General features: G+C 57.8%; 1 protein-coding gene across 3 annotated transcripts in view; it reads right to left on the reverse strand.

Annotated features, from left to right (window-relative positions):
* Positions 1–4,605: 4,605 nt before the first annotated feature.
* Positions 4,606–24,100, reverse strand: part of TPST2 (tyrosylprotein sulfotransferase 2) — a 35,265-nt gene continuing 15,770 nt past the window's right edge. For all 3 annotated transcript variants that reach the window (XM_081113479.1, XM_081113480.1, XM_081113478.1), the window contains 5 exons: positions 12,223–13,128; positions 10,414–10,612; positions 8,984–9,034; positions 6,508–6,556; positions 4,606–5,073 (listed from right to left, as the gene is read on the reverse strand). In XM_081113479.1, the coding sequence (XP_080969605.1) occupies positions 6,515–6,556; positions 8,984–9,034; positions 10,414–10,612; positions 12,223–13,064 (1,134 nt within the window). In that variant the 5' untranslated portion in view covers positions 13,065–13,128 and the 3' untranslated portion in view covers positions 4,606–5,073; positions 6,508–6,514. The remainder of the gene's footprint in view (positions 5,074–6,507; positions 6,557–8,983; positions 9,035–10,413; positions 10,613–12,222; positions 13,129–24,100) is intronic.

Genomic DNA, 24,100 nt, shown 5'->3' on the forward strand with positions numbered 1-24,100 from the left:
GGACAGGCCTTCGTGTGGGAATAATGAAGGGCAAGACCGTATCCTGGCCCTGGCCGGTATGGTTCAATGGATAGAGCGTCTGCCTGTGGACTGAAGGGTCCCAGGTTCGATTCTGGTCAAGAGCACATGCCCGGGATGCGGGCTCGGTCCCCAGTAGGGGGCATGCAGGAGGCAGGCGATCAGTGATTCTCTCTCATCATTGATGTTTCTATCTCTCTCCCTCTTCCTACCTCTCCGAAATCAATAAAAATAAATTTTTATAAAAAGAATGCAGGCTCTGATTCGAGTGAACATCAAGAATAGGACAAATCGCAATCACGTACCACTTGGTAGGATGCCTTGAGAAAATTGCAGCGTCGCTCCTGTGATATTCCTGACAAAAATACATAATCTGAACCAAATCACGAGCATACATCAGACAAACCCAAATAAAGGGCATTCTATCAAAAAACTTGCTTGTAATCTTCAAAGGTGCCAAGGTCATGTAAGTTAGAGACCCTGGAACTGTACCATACTAAGAGACATGGCAATTACTAGTAAATGCAATACAGGATTCTGAACTGGATCTTCTTACTGTAGAGAAATTTATTGGGTGATGTTCTCAGATTTGTCCACAAGAGGGGGCACTATTGTAGCCCATCCCTGCTGGACAAGAGCCCTTTAGGTCTCCCAATAGGGTTTTCTTTCCAGACTCGCAGAATTCATTACTAGGGTGCTGTTCTCAGAATGTCCACAAGAGGGCCCTATTGAGACTCTTCCCTTAAGGGCGAGAGCCCTCTAGGTCTCCCAAGTTGATGCCCTAAAACCCCCAAATACTTTCGTATTTCCAACCAAGACATTCTCCGATGTAACTGCAAAATAACCATCAAAATCAGGAAATGAACACTGGCACATCACTGCCATGGACACCTGAGACTCTATTTGAATTTTGCCAATTGTCCCAATACATTTTCTTTTTTTGAGAACAGCACACTAGTAAGGGAAGGGTTGCAATAGTGCCCTCTTGTGGACATTCTGAGAACAGCACCCTAGTCATGAATTCCGCGAGTCTGAAAACCCTTTTGAGAGACCTAGAGGGCTCTGGCCCTGCAGGGAAGTCAAAATAGTGCCCTCTTGTGGACATCCTGAGAACAGCACCCAATAAATTCTTTTACAGCGAAAGACACAGTTCATAATCCTGTGCTGCATTTAATCGCCATCTCGTTAGTCTCCTTCAGTGTGGAAGTTCCAGGGTCTCTGACTTACACAATCTAATTTTATATGACCGAGAGAAAGAACTTCTATGCATTTAGAATTTTTTAAATGGAGTTTCTAGAGTAAACCTTCAATGGATCCCAAGCTCCATTTTTCTGCTTCCTAGGTTTGGGACCGGGGGCAGGTTGCTTCACCTCTCAGTACCTGTTTTCTCACCTGTAAAATGGGGATAACGACAGCACTGCTCTAAAAGGGCGGTTTCCAGGACACAAAATGGGAGGGGGGGGGAGCTAATTGATGCATATAATGCTCTTAGAGTAATTAAGTACTTTGTACATGGTTGTGGTTCTTTTCATTTAAAAGACCCAATTTCATACCTTCACATGGAAGGCCTCTCAGCCTTAAAGGTGAGTAGTTTTTTAGGATTTCTGAGTTCAAGAAGTTTCGATTCAAGATCCCATACCCATCCTGGCCTCTAGTCACTGCCCAGAGAAACCCTTGCTTTGGGACTCAAGGACACCAAGGCCCGTGTTCAGATTTTCAATGAGGTACTCAGACAGGAGCCTTCCCAGGAGGGGTTGCCAAGCAACAAGGCGCCTCTGCAGGAGCCGGGCAGGGCCTTCCGATGCTCATGGGTCGGTCCCTCCCTTTTCACAGACGAGGTGATGGAGGAGCCATCCCACAGGAAGCAGCCAGGGCTACACAGCGAGTCTCAGCACAGAGCCGGTTCCCGGACCCAGGAGGTCAGACTTGCAGGCCAGTGCTCGCTCTGCAAGTCCCTGCATGGGGCCCCACACCATTTCTGCCCACTTGTTGGAGCCAGTACTTCTGGAGTGATCCCTGTCTGCTCGGGGTCACAGAGACAAGCCCCTGCATACGTCATCTCTCCAATCCCCCACCTTCCCAGGGGTGTCTGTGGCCCCCCAGGCCCCCAGACCTGATCCCCCTTTAGCAGCCTGTGCCATGCTGCACGGGGCCCATTCTGCCTTTGAAAGGTTTGGGGGGGGAAATCCTTGCTCAGTTACGACTTGAAATAGGTTGATACCATAGAAACAACTTGCAAGTGACATTTCAAAGCTGATTTATTTAAAGTCTAGCACAAGCGCCTTTTCTAGGACAGGGACATCATTCAGTTGCACACGGCTTAGTGTTTTGAATCTTGTCACAAAAATATATCTCGCGCCGGAACTGAAAATCCAGATCAGCTGGGTGAGCGAATTTGCTTTCTTTAAATGTTTCGTGCAGATGGTTTCCACCCTTTCAAGAACTTGTGAACACCATCCTTAGATAGCAGCTGGGACGTGACGTTCCGCAGGCCTGAGGCAGGATCTGAAAGCAAGCACCCTCCAAAGCACACGGTGAGATGAGGACCCTCGGCCTTCATCATTCATTCATTCATTCATTCACTCACTCACTCACCATTCATTCACTGAGCCACTCATTAACAAATATTTCTGAGCTCCTATGTATTGTCTATTGTAGTGTTAACAGTTCTCTTCAAGCTGAGCAGCTGGAAATGACAATAAACATGATCTCAGTTTCTTTGGGGAGGAATTCAAGTGTGGCCCAGCCGGGTTGCTGTGATGTGGGGTCCCCCTTGGGCGCGCTCCTGAGGTGACCCGCTCGCATGGCTGGCCGCTGGTGCCGCTGTGGGCAGGAGGCCCGAGTTCCCTGCCCCGGAACCTCTGTCAGGTGCTGAGTGTCCTCCTGACAGTGACCGGCCTCCCCGAGAGTTGGATCGAGATAATAAGGCCAAAGCCACCCGGGGTTTATGATCTCGCCGTGGGGGTCACACACCGACAGGCAGTTCCCTGATATCCGACCGGCTGCATGGCTGGCCCCAGGGAGGGTTGTCAGCCAGACGGAGCAAGTAGAAATACAGGTGCCCAGCTCCACGTGAACTTCAGACAAACGACAAACAAGATACGTATTGTTTTATCTGAAGCCCATGTTCAGCCATCCGTCTTGTATGAACCTGGGACCCGACCTTAGTCAGTGTGGAAAGGGACATCGGATGAAAGGGCGTGACCACCTGGAGGCGGGGACCTCTGGGGGGCCCCTGGGGAGCTGGCTCCCACCCCCTCCACCCGCCAGGTGCCATGGGGGGTAAATGGTGAGCAATTAACGATGGTTCCCATTCAGTTTACGGTCTAGTGAGACCAACACGAGTCCAATCACCAGGCAAACAAATGCAGAACCTTGGCTGTGGTAAAGTGCTTCCGAAGGAGCCGCCGGAGCTGGGGCAGGTGTGGGGTCCTCCTCAGAAGGCCGCCGTTGTGTTCTGTAGATGGAGCTTGCACACGCGACTGTGTGTGTGTGTGTGTGTGTGTGTGTGCGTATGGAGGCTCTGCCACTAAAAAACAAAACCCTGAAAATACACACAAATAAACCATGAAAACAGTCTGTGTGGAGCAGAAAAACCTGGGACGCTCCCACCAGCCCAAGCCCCAGACAGTGAAAGCACCAACATCAGCCAAGGCACATGGGGCAGAGCCAGGCGACCGTCCCCGCCGCCATCTGGCCGTGGAAGCGCCTGCTCACCCAGCTGCTCCCAGGGCTGAGATTTCACAATCCGCGCTGCCAGGCCACTCAGGCGGGGCGGGTGGGCCTTGCAGCAACAGGGGGTGGGAGCTCGGAGACGGCGGATGTGGTGATGCCCACCAGGAGCTTCCTGTGCGCACAGTGTGGCCCCTGCCCGTCCCGTCGGCCCGCGGTCTCCACTGTCACCCGGGGCCCACGGCTCTGGCCCATCGGCCCCTCCCGATCACCCGGGGGTTTAACTTCCCCATTTCACATGTGCACGCGGCGGGGACACTGCCCAGGTCACTCCCCCCACCGCCTCACTCACCCTCTTTCGATGCAGAACTGTCTGGAGCCTGGCATCTGGGGCCGAGCAGGGAAGGGCCCCCCCCGCAGGCGGCGCGAGCTCGCACCCACGCGTGCCGGAGGCAGGACGGCCCAGAAGCCCCTGGAATATTCCTTCTAATGGGGCGTCTCTGAACATGGGGCTCGGGCCGCTCCGGCAGATGCTGTGCTCACAGGTGGCCATGCCTGGGCCCGGCTCATCCGGAGAAGGAGACAAGGTAGCTGCTCCTCAGGCAGCACCGCAGGCCTCTGGGCGCCCAGCGGGGCTGGACAGGGGCGTCCACACCCCGAGGGAAGGGCCGCCGGGGGCTCAGGCCGGTCCCTCGGGCCCCGCCGGTGCCTGTGCTGGTGCTGATCTGCACCCTTTGGCCGCAGTAAACCATCAACGTGAGGCTAATGGGTTTTCTGAGTTCTGGGTCCTCCCAGCAAACACCAGACCGCGGGGCCCTTGGGGACCCGGCACAGGGTGGGCAGAGCCGGCGGACCCCGGGCCACCAGCAGGACGCAAGACCCGCGCCTGTCCCTCCGTGAAGTAACGCACCGACAAACGAGTCCCTGGTCACTTTATTCAAATAATAGATCTATTTTCTGTGTCCATTTAAGGGCTGGGGAGGAATGAAAGAAAGCCTCATATATTAAATTTTTAAATAGATTCTTTGAATTCAAAAATAGGGCCTAGGAGAGGCACGGGTGGCCTGGTCCCAGCCGGCAGCGCCGCCCAGGGCCCTGCACAGGACCAGGCGGCAAGGCCACTTCTTAGAAAAAGTTCTCGCGGGAAAATATAAAAACCAAGTTTCCAAAGCTGGACGGTGTCCGCACTCCCGCCCTCCATCCCGGAGGGTCCGAAGGCAGCGTTTCAAGGAAAGTTTCCAATGGCCCGGCTTTGCAAACATATGCAAGTCCCCCCTCGGCAGCAGGCCCTGCGCCGGTTATAGCAAGCAATATGCTTGGATTAGAGTCCGATTTCCGCTGGAGGCAGCTTCTCCCCTTCCTGGCGACAGCCACTGTGGAGACCTGAAAGCAGGGGGGCCGCGTGAGCCCAGGCCGGTCCCCTTCGCAGGGGTGACGGCAGAACGCGCGGCTGCAGCGCCCGCAGGAGGCGGGAGGCTCCCCGCATCGCAGCCTGCACCCCGACCTCAGACGCCCTTTCTCATGTACGAAGAGCAAACAGCAGGGACTGCTGGGAGGCGAGGGAAGGGTCCGCCAGGAGGGAGCGAGCGCACCGGCCTGGTCTGCGGGTCTCGTTTAGGGAAGCGAGGGCGGCATCGGCTTTTGTCAGGGAGGCCGCGCAGGAGCAGAGCAGGGGGTCGGAGAAAGGGAGAAACGCGGGGGGACCTGTGTCCCACGCGAGGTTCTTTCCTCTGGGATTAAGCAGACTCCGGGGCCTGAGCAGGATTTGGGGGGGGGGGGGGCCCTGATAGCGACGGGCCAGGGTGTCTCCAGCCTGGCACGCGGGTGCAAAGTGGGTGTTTTTTTTTAAATGAAAAAATATGCTGATTATTGAAAAATAAGATGAGACTAAAAATAGAGTCTGGGCGAGAAGCTCTGTTTCCGTTTAAAAAGCATCGGGAGCTACCAGGCGAGTTCCTTCTCGCGTTTCCCTGACCCGGTCAGAGAGGCGGGGGCCCCGGGACGCTCCCTCCCTCGTGGATTCCCTACCCCCCTGCCCAGGCCCACGGCCAGGGCCCGGCACCCACCCTGGTCAGCTCTCTGGCAGGTGGACAGTGACGAAGCCCAGAGGAGTCAAACGGGAAGCGAGTCCTTAAATCTTTGACTTAAGTTCACACCCAAGTCTGGAGCCCATTCCACTGCCCCTTAGCAAACACAGATGAGTAAACACTCATTCTCCGGGGGAGATGTCTTTGGGGGAGATTCTGCCCTTTGTGACCCTGTCTGCCTTGGGCAAGTCACATCCTTCTCTGGGCCCTGGCTTTCTCTTCCATAAAATGGGACCGTGTCACCTGCCTCCCAGGGACGCTGAGGGCTGAGTGAGTGACAGGGCGGTGGGGTTCTGCTTAGACCAGACCTGCCTGTGGGTACGATTGGAACAGTAGCTGCTTTGCGCCAAACCTGATCTGTTAACAGAAGCTGGCCTGGCAGGCGGCAGTCCAGGCAACAGTGGTCCCAGGACCCCCATCTCTGGTCCTGGGGCGCCTCCCTGAGCCAGACAACCCTTTCTCCGGCGGCTCAGCACTGAGCCCTGCCCAGCCCAAGCAGGAGACTAAGCCTCGATTCTATAAATAGTTCTCTGGCCGGTCACCATGGAAACCTCCCAGAGGGGTGGGTCAGCCCCCCTTGGGGGACACTCCTCCCCAGGGAGGCTCTGGAGGGACAAGCTTTTCAGGAAAGAAGCTCCTGGGCTCGGAAGCGGGGAGTCCCCGCGAGGTCGGGGCTTGGAAGGGTGGTCCCCGCGGGGTTGGGGGTCGGGGGTTGGAAGCGCGGTCCTACCTGGAAATCACGAGCTTCCCACGTGGGAGGCGGTGCTGTTCGGGTTCACCTGCGGGAAGACACAGAAGGTCACGCCAGGTGGGTGCCAGGGGCTCGCTGCCCCGTGGTCCAGCTCTCAGCATCACGGCTGGCGCACACTCACCCATCCCATCCTCCCTGCACACCTACTATGTGCCGGGTGCTGGGAAACGTGAGCCTGACAGACCAGGCCTGCTCTCAGGTAGCTTCTGTTCTAGGGGGAGGGGCTGACGCGCACACACAGGCAAGATGCTGGCCACGCCCGGTGACACGTGGGCCACAGGAGTGACGGTGGGGCTGCTTCACCCGGAGGGAGGGGCCGACAGGGTGTGTGTGTGTGTGTGTGTGTGTGTGTGTGTGTGTGTGTGTGTGACTGCGCTGTGGTGAAGAACCAGCATCTGGCCTTTGCCCTGTGCCCGGCACACAGCTCCCAAAACCCGCAGCCTCTCCAAGCATCTCCTGAATGCTAATGAGATGGCTGGTGGGGGACCCACAGAGCTTCAGGATGGGGGTGCTGGTCGCCGGAAGGACCAAGGCCTGAATAGAGGGGTGGGACTCTCAGCACCACACCCCCGACCTTAGCAATCACTGGCCTGTGACCGAGTCAATCATGCCTGCTTCATGAGCCCTCCCCAGAAACCCCAGCTTCCGGCTGGGCGGGCGGTGCACCCGGAGAGCCACGGAGCTCGCCCTCCCCAGCCCCTGCCCGGGCACCTCTCCATGTGGCTGTTTCTATACTGTCTCCTTTATAATAACCTGAGGAGTGGGCGTCGTGGGAACCCCCAAATGTGTGGGTGTCCTGGGCACCCCCTGCGGCTGGCGGGCAGTCGGCTGGGACGGTGCTTCCACCTGCAGCCCCGGGGTCGCGCCGGGAGTCAGTGTCGGGCTGAACTGAGCGCCAGCTGGTGCCCAATCAGAGGACCGGCTGCCAGTGTCTGACACCCTCACACTCCACAAGCAACAACCCAAAAGGTGAACCCGAGTCCCGCCCGCGGAGGTCAGAGGTCGGGGGGGACAGCATTCCCGGGGGGACAGCAGAAACCGGGAGGGAGGGTGTCCCAGCCCAGGGAGTGAGCAGGCGCTGTCGCCGGAGCTGCAGGCCTGGTGTGTGAAGCTCTGTGTTGCTGGCTGAACATTTCCCCGTTTTTGGTTTCACGATGACCACGTGGGAGGACCACACGGGACTGCAGCTCGCCGACGGCCCCTTTACTTGGCTCTGCCCTGCGGTCAGTTGCAGGGTTTGCAATGTCCTGGCTGAGTCATGGGTGGGGGAGGCCATGCAGGGGAGCGGGTGGGGCGGGGGCAACGGCAGGGCAGCTCCCCGCGGGCGAGGCTGGGAGCTGATGACACAGCACCTGCCACTCCTCCACGGCTGCTCCTCACAGAGCCACACCCCACGCTGGGCCGGGACACGCCCGCACACTGGCCGACTCTGGTGAAAAACACGCTCTGGGCCTCGCAGGCCGAGTCTTAGAAAGATCTGGACCTTCCACCCACGGATTCCACTCCTGAGAATGGGCTCCGGGGAATGTCTCAGTGAGCCCCACCCGCACCCTGGCCCACGGAAGAGGCAGGAGCAGGGTGAGGTGTGCCCGGCATCCTTCCGGATGCTTCCACAGGTGGCAGAGGATCTTGGGGAGACGGTGAGGTCACGGGTGGCACATGAGCCTGCACGCGGCACTCTGCCCAGGGCTGCGCGGGTCCCCCACGGCAGACGTGAAACCCACTGACTAGACGGAGAAGCAAAACAAAGCCGCTCTGACACACACTCACCACGAAGGCCGCACGCACAGGGGCTGAGACAGGCGATGAGCAAAAGTGAAGTTTCCGGCCGTGGGCACCCCCCCTCCCCGCCGCCCCCGCTCCTGTTTGCTGTTCTTGTTACTCCTTGTTTTGGTTAAAACAGGTGAGAAATGAGTGCTGACTAATTCTAGCATCTTTTAAAAATATATATATTGGTATTGATTTCAGAGAGGAAGGGAGAGGGAGAGAGAGAGAAACATCCATGCTGAGAGAGAATCATTGACTGGCTGCCTCCTGCACGAGTTTAGGGCTGTGTTTCTCTCTCATCCGTGTTTCTCTCTATCCCTCTCCCTTCGTCTCTCTCTAAATTCAGTAAAAACATATTTTTAATACTAGTATTTTTAATAAAAACAAATGAAATTAAGGCTAAAGACAGAGAGTTGCCACCAACTCCCTCCAACTGCTTTCCAGCCCAGAGACCAGGTGCAGGGAGGGGCTCAGGCAGAGGGCGGCCGGACCTGGCCCAGCTGGTCACTCAGAGCGCCTCTGGCCCGACTCTCACCCCCGCACCCCCCCGCCCCCCCACCCCCACCCTCCCTCCCCCCTAATATCCTGATGGGGAGACTACCACCCACAGTAGAGGTGAGGAGTCAGGCACGCAGCTATCGGTACAGCCGGGCAAACAGCATTCACAATTCCCCGTGGGGTTTCTAACCTGAAAATGTCCTTTCAGATTGGCTGGTGTTTTATAGTCCCCTCTCAAGACCTACAGAAGAGAAAAGAAATATCACTTTCATGGATCTGATAAAAAAATAAAATTCAGTCCATTACCTCCACATCCATCCCCCTTCCCACCCATCCATCCATTAACTTATCTATCTCACCACTCACCTATCCATCCTCCCACCCGCCCATCCACGTGGCCAGCGTGGGGCGATCTGGGCCACGTCCCTCCCCACGTCTCCAAGGGTGTGACCAATCCCCTGGGACAGCTTCACTCACACGGGGTCCTCCCAATCACTGAGCACTGACCCCCAGGATCCATTACAGAAACACAGAGTGTCTACAGTAGACACAGAAACACACACACGCACATACATGTACACGCACACTTACACATGCACACACACAAGGCTTTCAACAAAGGAACTTAACTCTGCAGTAGCATCAAAACCTCCCTAAAGACTAAACAGCTATCTGTCCAGCCGGTGTGGCTCAGTGGCTGAGCATCGACCTATGAACCAGGAGGTGATGGTTCAATTCCCGGTCAGGGCACACGCCTGGGCTACAAGTTCCATCCCCAGTGTGGAGTGCGCAGGAGGCAGCCAATCAGTGATTCTCTCTCATTGCTGATGTTTCTATCCCTCTAGCCCCCTCCCTTCCTCTCTCTGAAACCAATGAAGGGTAAGAGTAGAGGGATAAAGTGAAATTAGTGCACAGATGGGCCTGAGGGTTGAATGCTATAGAGCAGGGGTCCTCAAACTACGGCCCGCGGGCCACATGCAAATACAAATATTGTATTTGTTCCCGTTTTGTTTTTTTACTTCAAAATATGATATGTGCAGTGTGCATAGGAATTTGTTCATAGTTTTTTTTTAAACTATAGTCCGGCCCTCCAACGGTCTGAGGGACAGTGAACTGGCCCCGTTTAAAAAGTTTGAGGATCCCTGCTGTAGAGTGTGAGGCAGTTGGCTTTGAGCTTCCTTGTGGCCCAAGCAAAAATGGAAAGACAAGCAGTCACATGACCCACCACGGCCACAGCTCAGGAATCACGATGCTTATATTATTATTTTCTCAGGCAGCTGGGGCTCGCACCCCCGCCACTGCCCGCGAGCACGCCTCCATGTGTGCACACCTCCGATTGTGCGCGCCTCCACATGTGCACACCTCCGCGTGTGCATGCCTCCGGTTGTGTGCGCCTCCACATGTGCACACCTCTGCGTGTGCACGCCTCTGTGCGTGCCTCCACATGTGCGCGCCTCCATGTGTGCACGCCTCCGATTGTGCACGCCTCCGTGTGCACACCTCTGCGTGTGCACGCCTCCACATGTGCACGCCTCCGTGTGTGCACACCTCCACATGTGGGCGCCTCCAATTGTGCGCGCCTCCGCGTGTGCACGCCTCCACGTGTGCACGCCCACTCACCCGGTGCGTGTTGTTGATGACGATGGGGTCCGGGTTGCCGTAGTTGGGAGGGTTTGCGTAGGGGTCGTAGCCGAGCCGAGCCAGCATGGGGGCGATCTGGGCCATGTCCCGCACCACGTCCCCGGGGATGTGCCCGGTCCACTTGGACAGGGCTTCCAGGTTCACGGGCTTGATGACCTGGTCGGTGGATCGCTCGATCCTGCGGAGAGAGGACAGGCTGCAGGGCCGGGCAGACCCGGGCGCCACCTGGGGGCCCCCTGCTCAGTCACTCGGGGGCCCTGGGGAGACGAGGGGCCTGGGCCCCATCGACTGTGAGTCCGCGGACGGGTCCGGGCTGGTCACGCCGCTCTGTGCGCGGGGGTACAGCACGCGACGGGAGGAAGGAAGGACCGGGCAGAGAACTGTGGGGCCTAACTTCTGCTTCCTTGATGCCTCTGACTTAACTTTTGTTTCTGCGGCTGAGACGCACAGTCTGTTCTCAGGAAAGAATTACCAAACACGAGCGGTAAGGCCGAGTCCCTGTGGCCGCCACTCCCAGGCCTCGGCGCCCTGCAGGGACCCCGTCCTCCCGACCCTTTTCCTGAGCCTTAAATAATGGAGTAGCTAAGAGCTGACTCAGGAGCCAGACTGTCTGGGTTCAAATGCCAGCTGTACCAACAGCAGCTGTGTGGCCTGGAGGGTTCCTGCCCCTCTCGGAGCCTGTTTCCTCAGCTGTGAACGCGAATGCTGACGGCACCCACCCCCTGGGCTGCTCTGAGGGGTCAGTGAGAGAATACAAGTAAATGAGTTAATACGGAGCGAGGGCTCGCTCTCTCCTCCACTGCTCGGTGCTCTGGGGCTCGGGGAGGGGCGGCCTCCCGCAGGAGGAAGGCAAAGAAGCAGGGGCAGGAGGAGGGCCCTGGACATGGGGGGCTCGAGCGCACACTCCCTGGAGGCCAAGAGGCCCGGGCTCCCATCCCGGAGCCACACTCTGCTCCCGAGATCCCGTTTCCCCATCTGTGAAAGGAGGGGAGCGCAGTTCCGATGCCTTCGGGTCGCTATGGCGATTAAAGGGATAATGTCTGTTGGGGGCGTGGCTCAGGGCTTGCCAGAGAGCGGGCAGTTATTAAATGGTAGTGACGGTGGGAGGACGGGTATCCAGCGAAAGCACATCAGCACTGACAAGGAGAACAGGAAGAGCAGCTCCTGGCCGGGCGGCGGGGCTCGGTGGCTGAGCGTCGACCGATGAACCAGGAGGTCACGGTTCGATTCCCGGTCGGGGCACAGGCCTGGGTTGTGGGCTTGATCCCAGTGTGGGACGTGCAGGAGGCAGCCGATCCATGATCCTCTCTCATCACTGATGTTTCTCTCTCTCTTCCTCTCCCTTCCTCTCAGAAGTCAATAAAAATATATTTTAAAAAATAGCAGAGTAGCCCCTAACACGTTTACCCTCTCTGACACGCACAGGTACTCTCTCTGAGGCAGACAGATCACAGTCCCATGTGACAGATGAGGAGACGGAAGCACAGAGAGGCCGAGTCACTTGCTCAAGGCCACACAGCTAGAAAGTGGTGGAGCTGGGACTCAAACCCAGACGGCCCGGTCCCAGAACCGGCGTCCGTCACCTTCACCCACTGCGGCCTGGCTGTCAGGCGTGTTCGAAGGTCGCCGATTCTGTCGGGAAAGAGGAGAGACGGCCCCCCTTCCTCGGATAACGCAGCTGCGCCTCAGAGAGGCACGGTGACCTGCCCGAGGCCACGCAGCCCACCTTTCCTCCACGTGCCTCCGACCCCAGGGCCGGGCCCGGGGCGGGCTGTCGGGGCCACTCACTTGGACAGGGAGACGCCGCCGGGCTTGCCGATGAGGTCCTCGTGGTGCAGGACGGAGTCGCTCCAGGCGATGCCCAGGAAGTCCAGGATGAGCTGGAGGGAGCGCCGGGGGTGCAGCACCAGCTGCTCGTAGTACACGGGCAGGCACTTGTGGCGGCCCACCTCCAGGCACTGCGCGTACATCACCTCGATGGCCTTGTTCCACTTGGTGAGGCAGTCGCGGTAGCTGCTGAGGTCGAAGCCGGCGATGGTGACCTTGCGCGTGATCATGGAGTGCACGGAGGCGCGGCCGTCGCGCACCATCAGCAGGAACTTGGAGTTGGGGAAGAGGCGCGACAGGTAGACGGAGGACTTGAGGGTGAAGGGGTCCTTGTTGCAGAGCACGCGGGCCGGCTCGCCGTGCTTGGCGATCACCTCCAGGATGAAGGCCTGCATGGCGGCGTCCAGCACCTCGTCCGTCACGCCCGCCTCGTCCAGCCGCTGCTTCTCCCGGCCCGACTTGGACCAGGCCTGGCGCATGGCCAGCACGCGGGGGATGATGCGGGTCTCCTCGCCGCAGCGCACCTCGGGGTGGGCGTCCAGCATGGCGCGCATCAGCGTGGTGCCGCTGCGGGGCACGCCGCCCACGAAGATGAGCGGCATGGCCTTGCCGTAGCGGTACTCCACGCGGTCTGTGCCCACCATCACCAGGTCCTCGTGCTCCGGCCGCATGGCGGGCCAGCGGCTAAGCGGGCCCTTCAGCACCGCCCGGCACTCCAGCACCTGCTGCCCCAGCTGGAAGGCCAGGAGCAGGCCCAGGGCGCAGCCGGCCGCCAGCAGCGCCCTCCTCACCGACAGGCGCATGCTGGGCCTGGGGTGCGGGGCCGGCTTCAGTGGTAGGTCCGCCAGAGGCCTGCTGGGCTCACATCTGGGGAGAGAGGGAGGCCATGGTCAGCGAGGCCGGGCACACAGGAAGCACTGAGCAGTTTCTACCATAATAACTGGTTTTCCATTTATTCTAACATTTAATGAGCAACTACTATGTGCCAGGAATTGGGTTTGGAGCTCAGAGGCAGAGCCTCAGTCCCAGGTCCACACACATCATAGACCCACACCTGGGAGGGGGTGATGGGTTTTACTGAGCAGGTGAGGGCAGGCTTCCTGCAGGAGGAGGCAGCCCTCGGCGGAGTCTGAACAGCGGGCAGGTGAAGTCTGCACAGCCAGGCAGGGAAGAGAGAAGAGTGTTCCTGGCAGAGGGAACAGCCAGTGCAAAGTCACAGGCAGGAGAGAAGCCACGTGCCTGGGAGCTGCCGGCAGCGTGGGGAGCGGAGCAGGGAGTGGAGGGAAGGGAATGGGGAGACGGCATTCCTCTTTGAACATCAGGTCCAGCCAAAACCACCACAGGACCTGGCCTGCAGCTGGACCAATCCAGACGCAGGGCCCGCTCGGCCTGGGGCCCTTCAGTCCACGCGAGTGGAAAATGCACCCCCAGGCCCAGGGTCGAAGCTGATGAAAGGCCGAGGCGTTTCCTGGCCACGCGGCTTTGGGAGAGTCACTTCCTCCATCTAAGCCGCAGTTTCCTTCCCTGCAAAGGGCTGGGGCCCCTGACCTCAAAGGTGCTGGGAGGTTCTAGAGCGACTGACAAAGCAACGCTGAGTCTCCTCCCGGGGCCACTGGGCTCTGAGCTGCAGAAAGCAGCTGGGGAACCCCTCTCCAGAAATGTGCTGCTGGCAATGCTGGGGTTCCTGGGTGCCCTGAATTCCGGATCTGGCTACTTCCAGGGGGTGGAAGGGAGGCTGGGCCAGACATAAAGCCACTCAGCGGTCTGCCCATGATGATTACTTTGGTGTCAGTGCCCCTGGGGAACTGTCAGTCACGTGTTCGCTTGATTAGCATAACCACCCTTTCCTCCTGACACTTAGTGGGGAGGAGAGAATGGAGCTTTGAGGGAACAGATGGCAACTGCGGGGGGCGGGGGGGGGGGGTGAGGAGAGAGGGAGAAAAGGGGGTGACCTGGGAAGGTTCTCTCCAGAAAGGAAAGGCTAGTAGTGTGCAAGGTCCTGTGTGCACAGCCGTCCGCTTGTCCTGGGGGATACGTGCCAAGACCCGCAGTGGGTAACTGAAACGCGGATATACGATGTTTTCCTATAATACAAACCTGTGATAACGTTTAAGCGACCTGTGCGCTCTGGGGCCGTTACGTCCCCAACAGCCGCTCTCTGATGGCCAGCACGGCGCTACGGGCGGGAGCGTGCCCTGCGCGATGCTGGACAGACGGATGATTCACACCCCAAACGGATGATTGCATCACGCTACTCAGGGCGGCCCACAGTTGAAAACTTATCAATTGTTTATTTCTGGAACTTTCCATGGAATGTATTCGGACCGGAGTTGACTGCACGTCAATGAAATCACGGAAGGTAAAACCGCGGGTTGCGGGGGCTCCTGTCCTTTCCAGCTCGCCGGGGGTTAGAAGTGATCTGGGTGCTAAAGGCCAGGGGCGACCCTGGGAGAGGGACAGCGAGAATAAGAGGAATGTCAGCCACGCCCCCGCTTGGCTGAATACTGACGTTCACGGGCAACAGCACTTAGAGATGAGCCCGCGTTTCGTGCCAAAGTTTTCCCACCGTCACCCAACAGGATCCCCTCCGGCCTCTGGGGTGGGAAAGCCTCACCCCGGGCGCAGCGAGAGGCACCCTGCCCCAGGGCCGGGCCAGAGGAGCAGGCACTGAGCCATCCCTGACCTTGGCCAGGCCCCCAGCCAGAGGCCACCTCTGCTACCAGAGAAACAGCTCAACGCAGGCAGCCAGACGGAGCAGAGGACAGCAAAGACCTGGAGGGGGCTCTGGAAGCAAAAGCGGGGCGACTTGGCAGCCGGCCACCCACGAAGCCAGAAGCCAAGGCAGCTTCCCGGGCACCCAGAGCCACCCCAGGAGGGGCCGGTGGGCGCAGCCCAGGAACCGGGCTGTCCCCCAGCCCATCAGGCTCCATCAAGGGAGGTGCCTGGCATCCTGGCAGTGAGGAGGGTGGGGAAGAGCTCAGACTCGGAGCGCTACAGCTCGGGGTTCAAATCCTGCTTCTGCCACTTGCCAGGCGGTGACCGGACAAGGGACTTCATTCTGAACTCCGTTTCCTCCTCCAAAAGTAAAAGAGAGATAATGACAGCCTGCCTCCGGGAGCCATTATGAGGCAGGAACGGCGTGGGTGCTGGGAGCACCAGCCTGGGACAAAGGGACACGGGCTGTGGAGCCTGGCCACCGCCCGGGGGCTTTGCCGAGCCCCCAGGAATGGAGACTGGGGGTGTGGGGTGACTGTGCCCAGGGCTGCCCCGAGAGGACCTGGGACTCGGGGGCCCGGGAGCTGCGCCCACCTCCCTGGGCGCTCCCATCCCTGGACTGCAGCCTAGGGAGCGCTCGCCAAGGCTGCCTGCCCGCTGACCCCTGGGCACAGGCGATGCTGCATTAGGGGCTGGTGCCATGGAGAGGGGGTGGGCCCCTCAGAGGGGGATGGTGGGTTCCCTGAGGGCGCCGACAGTGACTTGAGGGAAAGCACTCTGGGGGACAAGCTGCAGGGCAGGGGAGACCATCTGGGCCCCGGATGTCACAGCTGGGTCTGAACTTGCCTGGACCTCCAGGGGTGAACTGGCTCACTTCTCAGGCAGAGAGGTGCGAGCTGGGAATCTGAGCTGAGGCACGGCTGCTCGGGAGCCCTGGGTCTCTGCCAACCCATTTCACTGACAGGGCAGTGGAGGCCCACCAGCGGAAATCACTTCAAATCCCACGCTGTCTGAGCTTCACCTTCCCTCCTCCGGTCCCATTCCAGGAGGAGGGGGTGGTTAAGAAAGAAGCTCTGGAGTTGGATGACTCCCGGGCCACATGGATTGTCCCTGCTCTGAGCCTTGGTTCTCCCTTCTGTAAAATGGGCTGGTGGGAGGTTCCAATAAGAACAGCGAGTCCTCAGACATCTCAGCTATTGTTTCATCTGAGCCCCGATCATGATGAAAATAAACGGGGGGAGGCTGTTCCCGCATCTCTGTCCGTTCTCCCTACTCCGATTCCTCCCTTCTATACAGTTTTTTTGAAATACCAGCCTAATGAGTACATCTAAGCCCGGATGGTGAAAGGTTCCCTGGTGTAACCACAGCAACCAGCCCTAGCCGCCACGCTACAGAACACACAGGCCTGGCCCTGCCGGGGCTCGGTGGCCAATAACCGGGAGGCCTCCTCTTGGAACAAATACAAACAATTAGGGAGAAGGTGCTTGAGGCGTCCAGGACGGAGGGGCGGGGGAGGGAGGGAGGCGGGATGGCTCGGCCCAGCTGCTCTCAGGAGCCCTTGAAATGCCTGGTGCTGGGGAGGAGGCCGGCCAGGCAGCTTAGCTTGCAGCCTGAAGGGCCCTTTCAGGGCTAAGGGACAGGCTGAGCCGCAGTCACCCAGGGCCACGCGTCCAAAGTGGAGCACCACCCACGCGTGGGCATTTGAATTTAAAGTAAAAGGAAAGAACGTTTCAAATGCAGCTCCTGTGTGCCAGCCACAGGGTGGCCAGGCGCAGGTCTAGAATGGGGCCAAGCGGGCCCTCCCACCCCTGGCCTGTTGCTCTATGGCCTCGGAGCTAAAACCGGCTTTTAAATTGTTTTTAAGGGAGAGAAGAGAAGAGAAGGGGGAGCAGAGAAAGGGGGAGAGGAGGGACGAGAAGCAGCAACAACAACTCGATGTGATGCACGAGACCTGACGTATTTACTCTGTGGACATTTGTAGAAAAGGTCTGGGGACCCGGGGGCAGGGCATCCCCAACACTCGCACTGAATTCTGTGGGACAGCGCCGACTTGGAAGGCAAAGGAGCGGCCTGGGGAGGGGGCCAATGAGCCCCCTTTTTCTTAGAGGAGAAACGCAAGCATTCATTATGCTCCACTGCATATTTAACACGGGGCCCAGGGCTTTCCATGCCCTCCCTCGTTTTATCCTCACAACAGCCCTGGTGGGCGGGTGAGGGCCCGGCTCTCTAACGTGCGGATGACGAAGGCCAGGTGCGTGCCAGGTGAGCAGGACTCTGCCAAAAAGCGAATGCCTAATCAACCAAACCGAGCAGCACATAGAGACCACAGGTAACAAAACAAAAAGACAAGAAGGAAATACGGTAGAGGTAAAATGCCACCAGGGGCAGGCGAGGATGTTTCTACTCATCAAGACTTGCACGGCGTTGTCATATTGTCTTTCTACATAATAATAAAATGACTAGTATTTTAAAAAATTATAGTGGGGACTCAAAGCCCAGCCCCACGGGCTACTGACTGACCCACTCTGAGCCTCAGTTTCCTCATCTGTAAAATGGGGATGATAACAACGGGCATATGGCACTGGGCCCTTGAAATGTGGCCGCTGTGGAGGAGGAACTAGCCTCAGAGAAGCAATGGGGGATGTAAATAAGTCAGAGCGCGATTTACATGCCGGCTTTCATTTTCTAATTTCATCCTCTGTGGAAACTGTTGTTTCTGATCCTCACCCGAGGAGAGAGAGAGGGGTGAGAGAAACATCAATCGGCTGCCTGCTGCTTGTGCCCCAGCTGGGAATGGAACCAGACACCTCTCCGTGCCCAGGACACCACCCCACCCGCTGAGCCACCCGCCAGAGCTGTGGAAACTTTGCAGATGGGGCTTTTCATTCCCATCTGAGAGGTGAGGAGACCGAAGCTCTGAGAACTGAGTGGTCAGAAGCCTCATAGCAAGAGGAGAAGCCAGTTTCCATCCCTGGCTCTGTCCCCAGGTGGATCTCCATGGCACCCTCGTGGGACTCATAACACGGGTGCAGCAGGAGGATGGGAGGGAGCTTTGCTCGCTTTTCCCACTGACCCTGGAAGCGGGGGGCGGGGGGCTGTTCAATCTTCAAGATCCTTTTAGACCCACATTCATTCCACAAGTGTTTACTGAGCGACTAGTATGTGCCAGGCACATGGAGAGCAGCAGACGAAGGCTCCTGCCTCCTGGAGCTGACCTTCTAGTGGGAGCAAAGCTGCAGCGTGTGAGACAGCAAGACGCCTGTGACAGATGTTCAGAAGGAAATGCCCCCCTGGGGGGGCGGGGGAGGGTGTCAAGCCACAGGAGGTCACAGAACAAGGTGACATTTACACTGATAGCCACTGATTTGGCCTCACACTCATTTGAACTTCTAACTCAGCGTAATTTCTCCAAGCTCAGCGGAGAGAGGTTTCCATGATGGGGGAGGAGGGCTGGAGCACACGCCACCAGCGAAGGTGGCAGGTCCCTGCCCTTACAGAGTGGCCTGGGCGGGGAGCCCAGTGCCATGTGCTCAGCTCAGCTATCAGTCCTACAAGCCCTCCCCTCGGGAGCCAGCTCCCACACATTCCATCGCCATGGTTACCATCGACCCCGCTGAGCCCCGCTCACCCCACCATCCCAAGCCCCCACCTGCGGGCGCAGAGTTGGGGAGACCAGGGATCTCTCTGGCAGGGCCCCTGGGAATGAGACCTCGGACCACGCTGGAGGGAAGCCAGCTGAGAAAAGCCTGCCAGACTCCACAGGCGAGAGGAAGAGGAAAACAGCAATTCCGAGGTCTGGACGCGCCCGGGCTTAAAAGTGCGAGGAGGGATCCAGAGGGAGGCAGACGAGACAGGCTGGCAGCTGCCTTCAGAACACGCTTGCACCAGCACCGGGCTGAGGCGCCGCGCTGAGGATTTACATCATTGAGTTTTGTCCTCACAGGCACCCCCAAACCCCCATTTCACCCTCCGTATTAACCCTCCATTTACTGGGGCTCAGGAGGTCCCAAGGCCACACGGCTGGGAAGCAGGGAGCCAGTAGGAAAACCTTTCTCCCTCTCTCCACATGGCCCACACTCCTAGATCCAGGACCTCTTTCCTGACTTGCTTTGCATTTCTTACCTAAAATGATTTAAAGCAGGACCACAATCCTGCTTCCCGACCCAGAGACTGGGTCTCCTGAGCTACTCTGGGCGGCTCCCCGAGCTTCAGTGCTCTCATCTGAGAAGTGGGAGTAACACCTGGAGAGAAGAAGCAGGGAAATCCCGAACGCCCATCAGGCCTGGCACCGAGCCAACAAGCAAAACTGTCAGCACTGAACATTCTGATCCCTGAGAGGTGGGGCGGGCGTGGGGGGGTGCGGGGGAGGCAAGGACTCTGACCCGAGGACAGTGACTGGTCTGTACGAAGCCTGACAGCAGGCCCAGGCAGCCCATGCAGGAGTGCCCGAGGCTGCAGTCCAGGAAAGAGTCCTTACGAAACCAGGCTGCGGGCAGCACCCGGACGAGCCCACGAAATGCAAATGCGGGGAGTTTCTGTGAGACCGCCGTAGTTCTGGTTCTGAGTCCTGTATCAGAAGAGCAAGAAGGACTCGTGGTCTGCCTTTGGTGGGTGAGAGAGAAATGTACAACTCGGGAAAACAAATCGTTGATTACACACACACACACACACACACACACACACACGCACGCACGCACACACAGGCACACGGAGGCGTCTGCCATTGAGGAAAGAGGCTTGTGTGCACCTGGCACTTTATTATATGTTCGGCCTCTAACCACCACCGGGGGTAGGCACCCTCATCAGTCATCCGACAGAGGGGGAAACTGAAGCTCAGAGACGGGAAGTGCGAGTCCGAGGCCGCGAAGCCGGGAACTGACTGAGCCTGAACTGGAACCTAGGACTTTGTGACGCCAGAACCCAAGCTCTGAACCAGCCCCCACCCCTCCCCTGCCCAATGCGCAGATGGGGAAGCCGAGGTCATGCAGCTGCTCCGGGCAGAGGCCAGCTCCAGCTCCGGCCCCATCTCCCAGCCTCGCCCCTAGCACCTGGTCAGCCCTGGCTCTAGGCTTCCTGCTTGGGAACACATGGGACCCCTCCTGCCTGGTAACAATGCAAACAGGAAGGGCCCAGAGTGACCTCTGAGCCAGGGCTTCCTGCACCCGACACACACACACACACACACACACACACACACACACACCGTCTCCATTCTCCGGCGAGAAGCGGCCAGAGATGGGGGAAGAGCCCTGGGGGAGGAGTCCGCACGCCTGGCTTTGAGGCCTCGTTCTGCTGATGACGAGCAATGATGCCCTGGGAGCGAGGGGAGAGGAAGGTGCTCACCGCATTTCTCTGCCTCACTTTCCCCACCTGTGCCACGGGGATGCTCAGCGCAGTAGCGGGGATCCCATCAGTGAACTGATACGCAGCACTCAAACCAGAGCTTCATTATAACTATGCTATTTCTTCCCGAAGGTTTTCTCAAACTTACAATTGCATCAGAATCTTCTGGAATTATTGAAAGACCCAGCCCCAAGTATTATGATTGAGAAGTTATGGAATGGGGCCCAGGGACCTGCATCACCAAGTATGGTCTCTTCCCCCCCGCACCATGCAACACTGCATAGGGCCCTGAATTCAGCATTCAAGGGCTACCGGCCAGGCCGAGGGAATGCAACGCTCATAGGGTATGGGGTAAGAGCTGGACAGGCCAGGTGCAATCTGTTGCGATCTTGTGCTGACGACTTTGCCTCTCTCTGGGCCTCTCTCGCCTGCTCTGCAGAATAGGGCTGCAAACAGCACCCACCTGGCTGGCTCCTGAGGCTGGCACAGGGCATGAGCTCCGTGGCATTAGCGACGATTATGTACTCTTATTTCTTAGGAGACACAGGCTACCGGTGAGGAGTGTCGCAACAGTCACCGGAGAGGCAGATGATCCACACGGAGGGGTGGATGCCCGGAGGGAGGACATGCAGGGGGACTGTGGGAGCACCCGCATGGGCAGGCTAGGGTGGCCCAGTGCCACCCCCATGGGACGGGCAGACAGATACCACGCCAGAACTGCACCCAGCAACTGCTGACCTCCCCAAACACCCATGAGGGAGAGAGCTCCCCTCTGACCAGACGGGGAGGTGGCTGCCCACGGCAGTGCTGGGTGGCATCAGACACACATCTCACCAGCTCGTGGACTCTGTGCCGTGGAACCCTTGGGCCACCTGGTGAAACCTATGGGTCCCTTCCCAGAAGGGTTTAGAGGGTCCCAGAGGATTAGAAGGACACCAATTAGAGCAAAATCTGGCTAAGAACACGGGTAAAAAATATTGTGATATAGTAACCCATCTGGCCCTTTATTAGAGCAATAAATTAGAGGATGAGGATGCAATTTGCATGGATCTGTAGCAACTGAAACATGATATCAAGATCCATGCGGTTTCTCCTGGTGATCTGGCCCCGCTGCAGCAATCTGTCACCTACACCACCGCCGGGATGAAGTTTTAATTGAGTCAATAAAGATGTCATTTCTCTCCATCCTAATTCCTGGGCCGGTGGGGTGGGGGGCACAGACCCAGGGAGCTGCACTCGGGAGGGGCCTGGCTCCCGTTCCTGCCCATTCCTGCCTATGTCCTCTCTCCGCCATCAAGCACAGGCAGCAGGGGTTACAGGAAGCAGGGGTTGACGGCATATTCCGAGAGTGACTTCACATGCCAGCACGTGACTTGGGTATCAAGTCAGAAGTGAGCGGGAGGGTGCCAGGGGCTGCCGTGGGGCGACTCTGGGCCCAGACGCTGCACACAGGGCCTCGGGGGGAAGCAGAGCAAGGCTCAGCATCAGCATCGCAGTCACCGGCGGTGGGCGAGAGAAGGCTCAGGTAGATGGACAGGACCCGGGGGTGCGGCCAGCCGGCCTGGGTGAGCGCCTGCCTCTGCTCCAGACCCCGAACAGTGTCCTCTCTCTCTCTGGGCCTCAGTTGCCTCATCTATCAAGTGGGCCAGTAATTCTTACTAGCAAGGCTGCTGGGAGGATTGAGGTGGAAGCTTCGCCGTGAGAAACAGCAGCGGCTGTGGCTGATGCATGGCAGGGATTTGAGAAACAGGTGCTGGTTAGAAGTCAGCAATGGGGGCAGGAGGGCAGGGAAAGGAGGTCGACAAGGAACCGACTGGGCCTGGCCTTGAACGCCAAGTACGGAGCCTGGGGTTGCCTGGGCTTCGGGAAATTGTGAGTGCTGGTCAGGCTGTGCAAGGCTCTGAATGTCTCAGGTCCTTGGGGTCTTCTCTCCTTGGCTAGCACCAATCTCACTTGCCCGCCTCAAAGACACAGAGAGTCATGAGAGCACGAGAGGGGAGGCACATGGCCAGGTGGCTCAATGGTTAAGGCATGGGAGGAGGGTCTGGGAGGGGCTACAGACACGTCCATGGCTGCCTTTGCCAACAAGGACTGGCCATGAGACCTGGGGCCAGTTAACGTCAACAGCCTCCGTTTCCTCATCTGTAAAATGGGGCTGAACTGCCTCCCTCAGAGGGTTGCTGGGATAGCTGTTAAGTGCTCCGGGCAGGACTCAGCAGGAGAAGGATCTCAGTAAATGCCAGCTGTTAATTTAGCATCATCTCTAATTAGACATTCTAATTAAATATTCATGGCACAACATTAACAGACCTGGATCCGTCTGTGAAAAAGGATTCATGAACCTGAGGGATACCTGGGCTGAGATGTTAAGTGATAAATAGGCTATCGGATCCCATTCTGGTAAATATTGATGTTGGAAAAAATACTCCAGAAAGGTACACCCTCAAAGGCTAAGTGGAGCTTCATGTCTTTCTCCCCCGACTCCCTGAGCTACAGTAGCTATACATCAGCGGTGAGATGCAAAATAAAGGAGTGGAGAAATGCAATCGGGCCATTTCTAGGTTTGTTACATAATTTCAGGGCCTTGAGGAATAGAGCCAGCCTCGGAACAAGCCTGGCAGCCTTGGAGAAAGCCTGGGGCAAGCCCTGAGGAGAGTCCGGCCAAGGGCGCCCGGCAAGGTCACGGAGCAGCAGCGCGGCCTGGCTCCCCTCTGCAGGCATCAGGCTGGTTCTTCCAACAAGATGAGGGAGACCGGCCTCCTGCTACAAGTCTGGCTCTGGAGTCAGGATGCGGATCCTGGCTGGGCCATGGCTTGGTGGCCTTGGGCAAGACACTTAACTCCCCTCATTTGTAAAACCAGAGTCCGATTTTGCAGCAGTTGTAGATGGCCTTGTAAAAATTAAGTTTAAGGTAATGCATGTAGAGCACTCATTACTGTGCCTGGCAAACCGCAGGAGCTCCAGTTATTACTAGTATTACTGTTATTAGTATCTGAAATCTAGCTCCGTCATGAAGAATCTTTTGTAGGCCATGGAATGCTAATCCAGGGGGCACAGAAAGGAAATGTAGTCGTGGGTACTAGGGAGCCATGGCAGGTGTTTGAGCTGAAGCAGTATGGTATAATTCTGAAGCTGTACAGGGCTGGCGGCCAGTGCCCATCTACAGGGACAGACTGTGCCAACGTCCTCCATCATATCTCCACATCCTTGGCAGTCCTCCCATTGCACTGCAGCTGGGCAAAAACACAGCACAACTCCCATAGGCTATCCTCCTGCCACTTCCTGCCTTGCCTGTGTCCTCGGTGCCAGCTGGGCTGGTGAACGTCAAGCATCAAGAAGCTGTGGGATTTGAAACACACCATGGGCATGATGGCCTCGGAGCACAGGTGGGATGACCAGGAGGCCCAGATGCCTGGCGGGGGCCACATGGCAGCAGAGGAGGTGTGGCCCCTCCTTCAGAGCCGGGAACACTGGCTTCCTCCTACCTTGCTGTGTGACCTTGGGAAAGTCCCTACCCCTCTCTGAGCTCCAGCTGGCCTAATGCAAAGAGGTTCTTAACTGCTTCCACAGGCTTAGGGGCTGCCACAGGGGTGCAGCACAAGCAAACAGCAATGTTGTCCTCTGGCTGTGCCCGCTGTGTGCCAGGCGCTATGCCAAACACTCAGGTGTGTGTTTTCCTTAAATCCTCACAGCTTAGAAGTAAGTGGGTCCTTCTACCATTCCTTTGGGGTTTTTCTGTAAATCCTCACCCAAGGATATGGTTTTTTAGAGAGAGAAGAGG

This window comes from Myotis nattereri (assembly GCF_964212035.1).
Source record: "Myotis nattereri genome assembly, chromosome: 19".
NCBI lineage: Eukaryota > Metazoa > Chordata > Mammalia > Chiroptera > Vespertilionidae > Myotis > Myotis nattereri.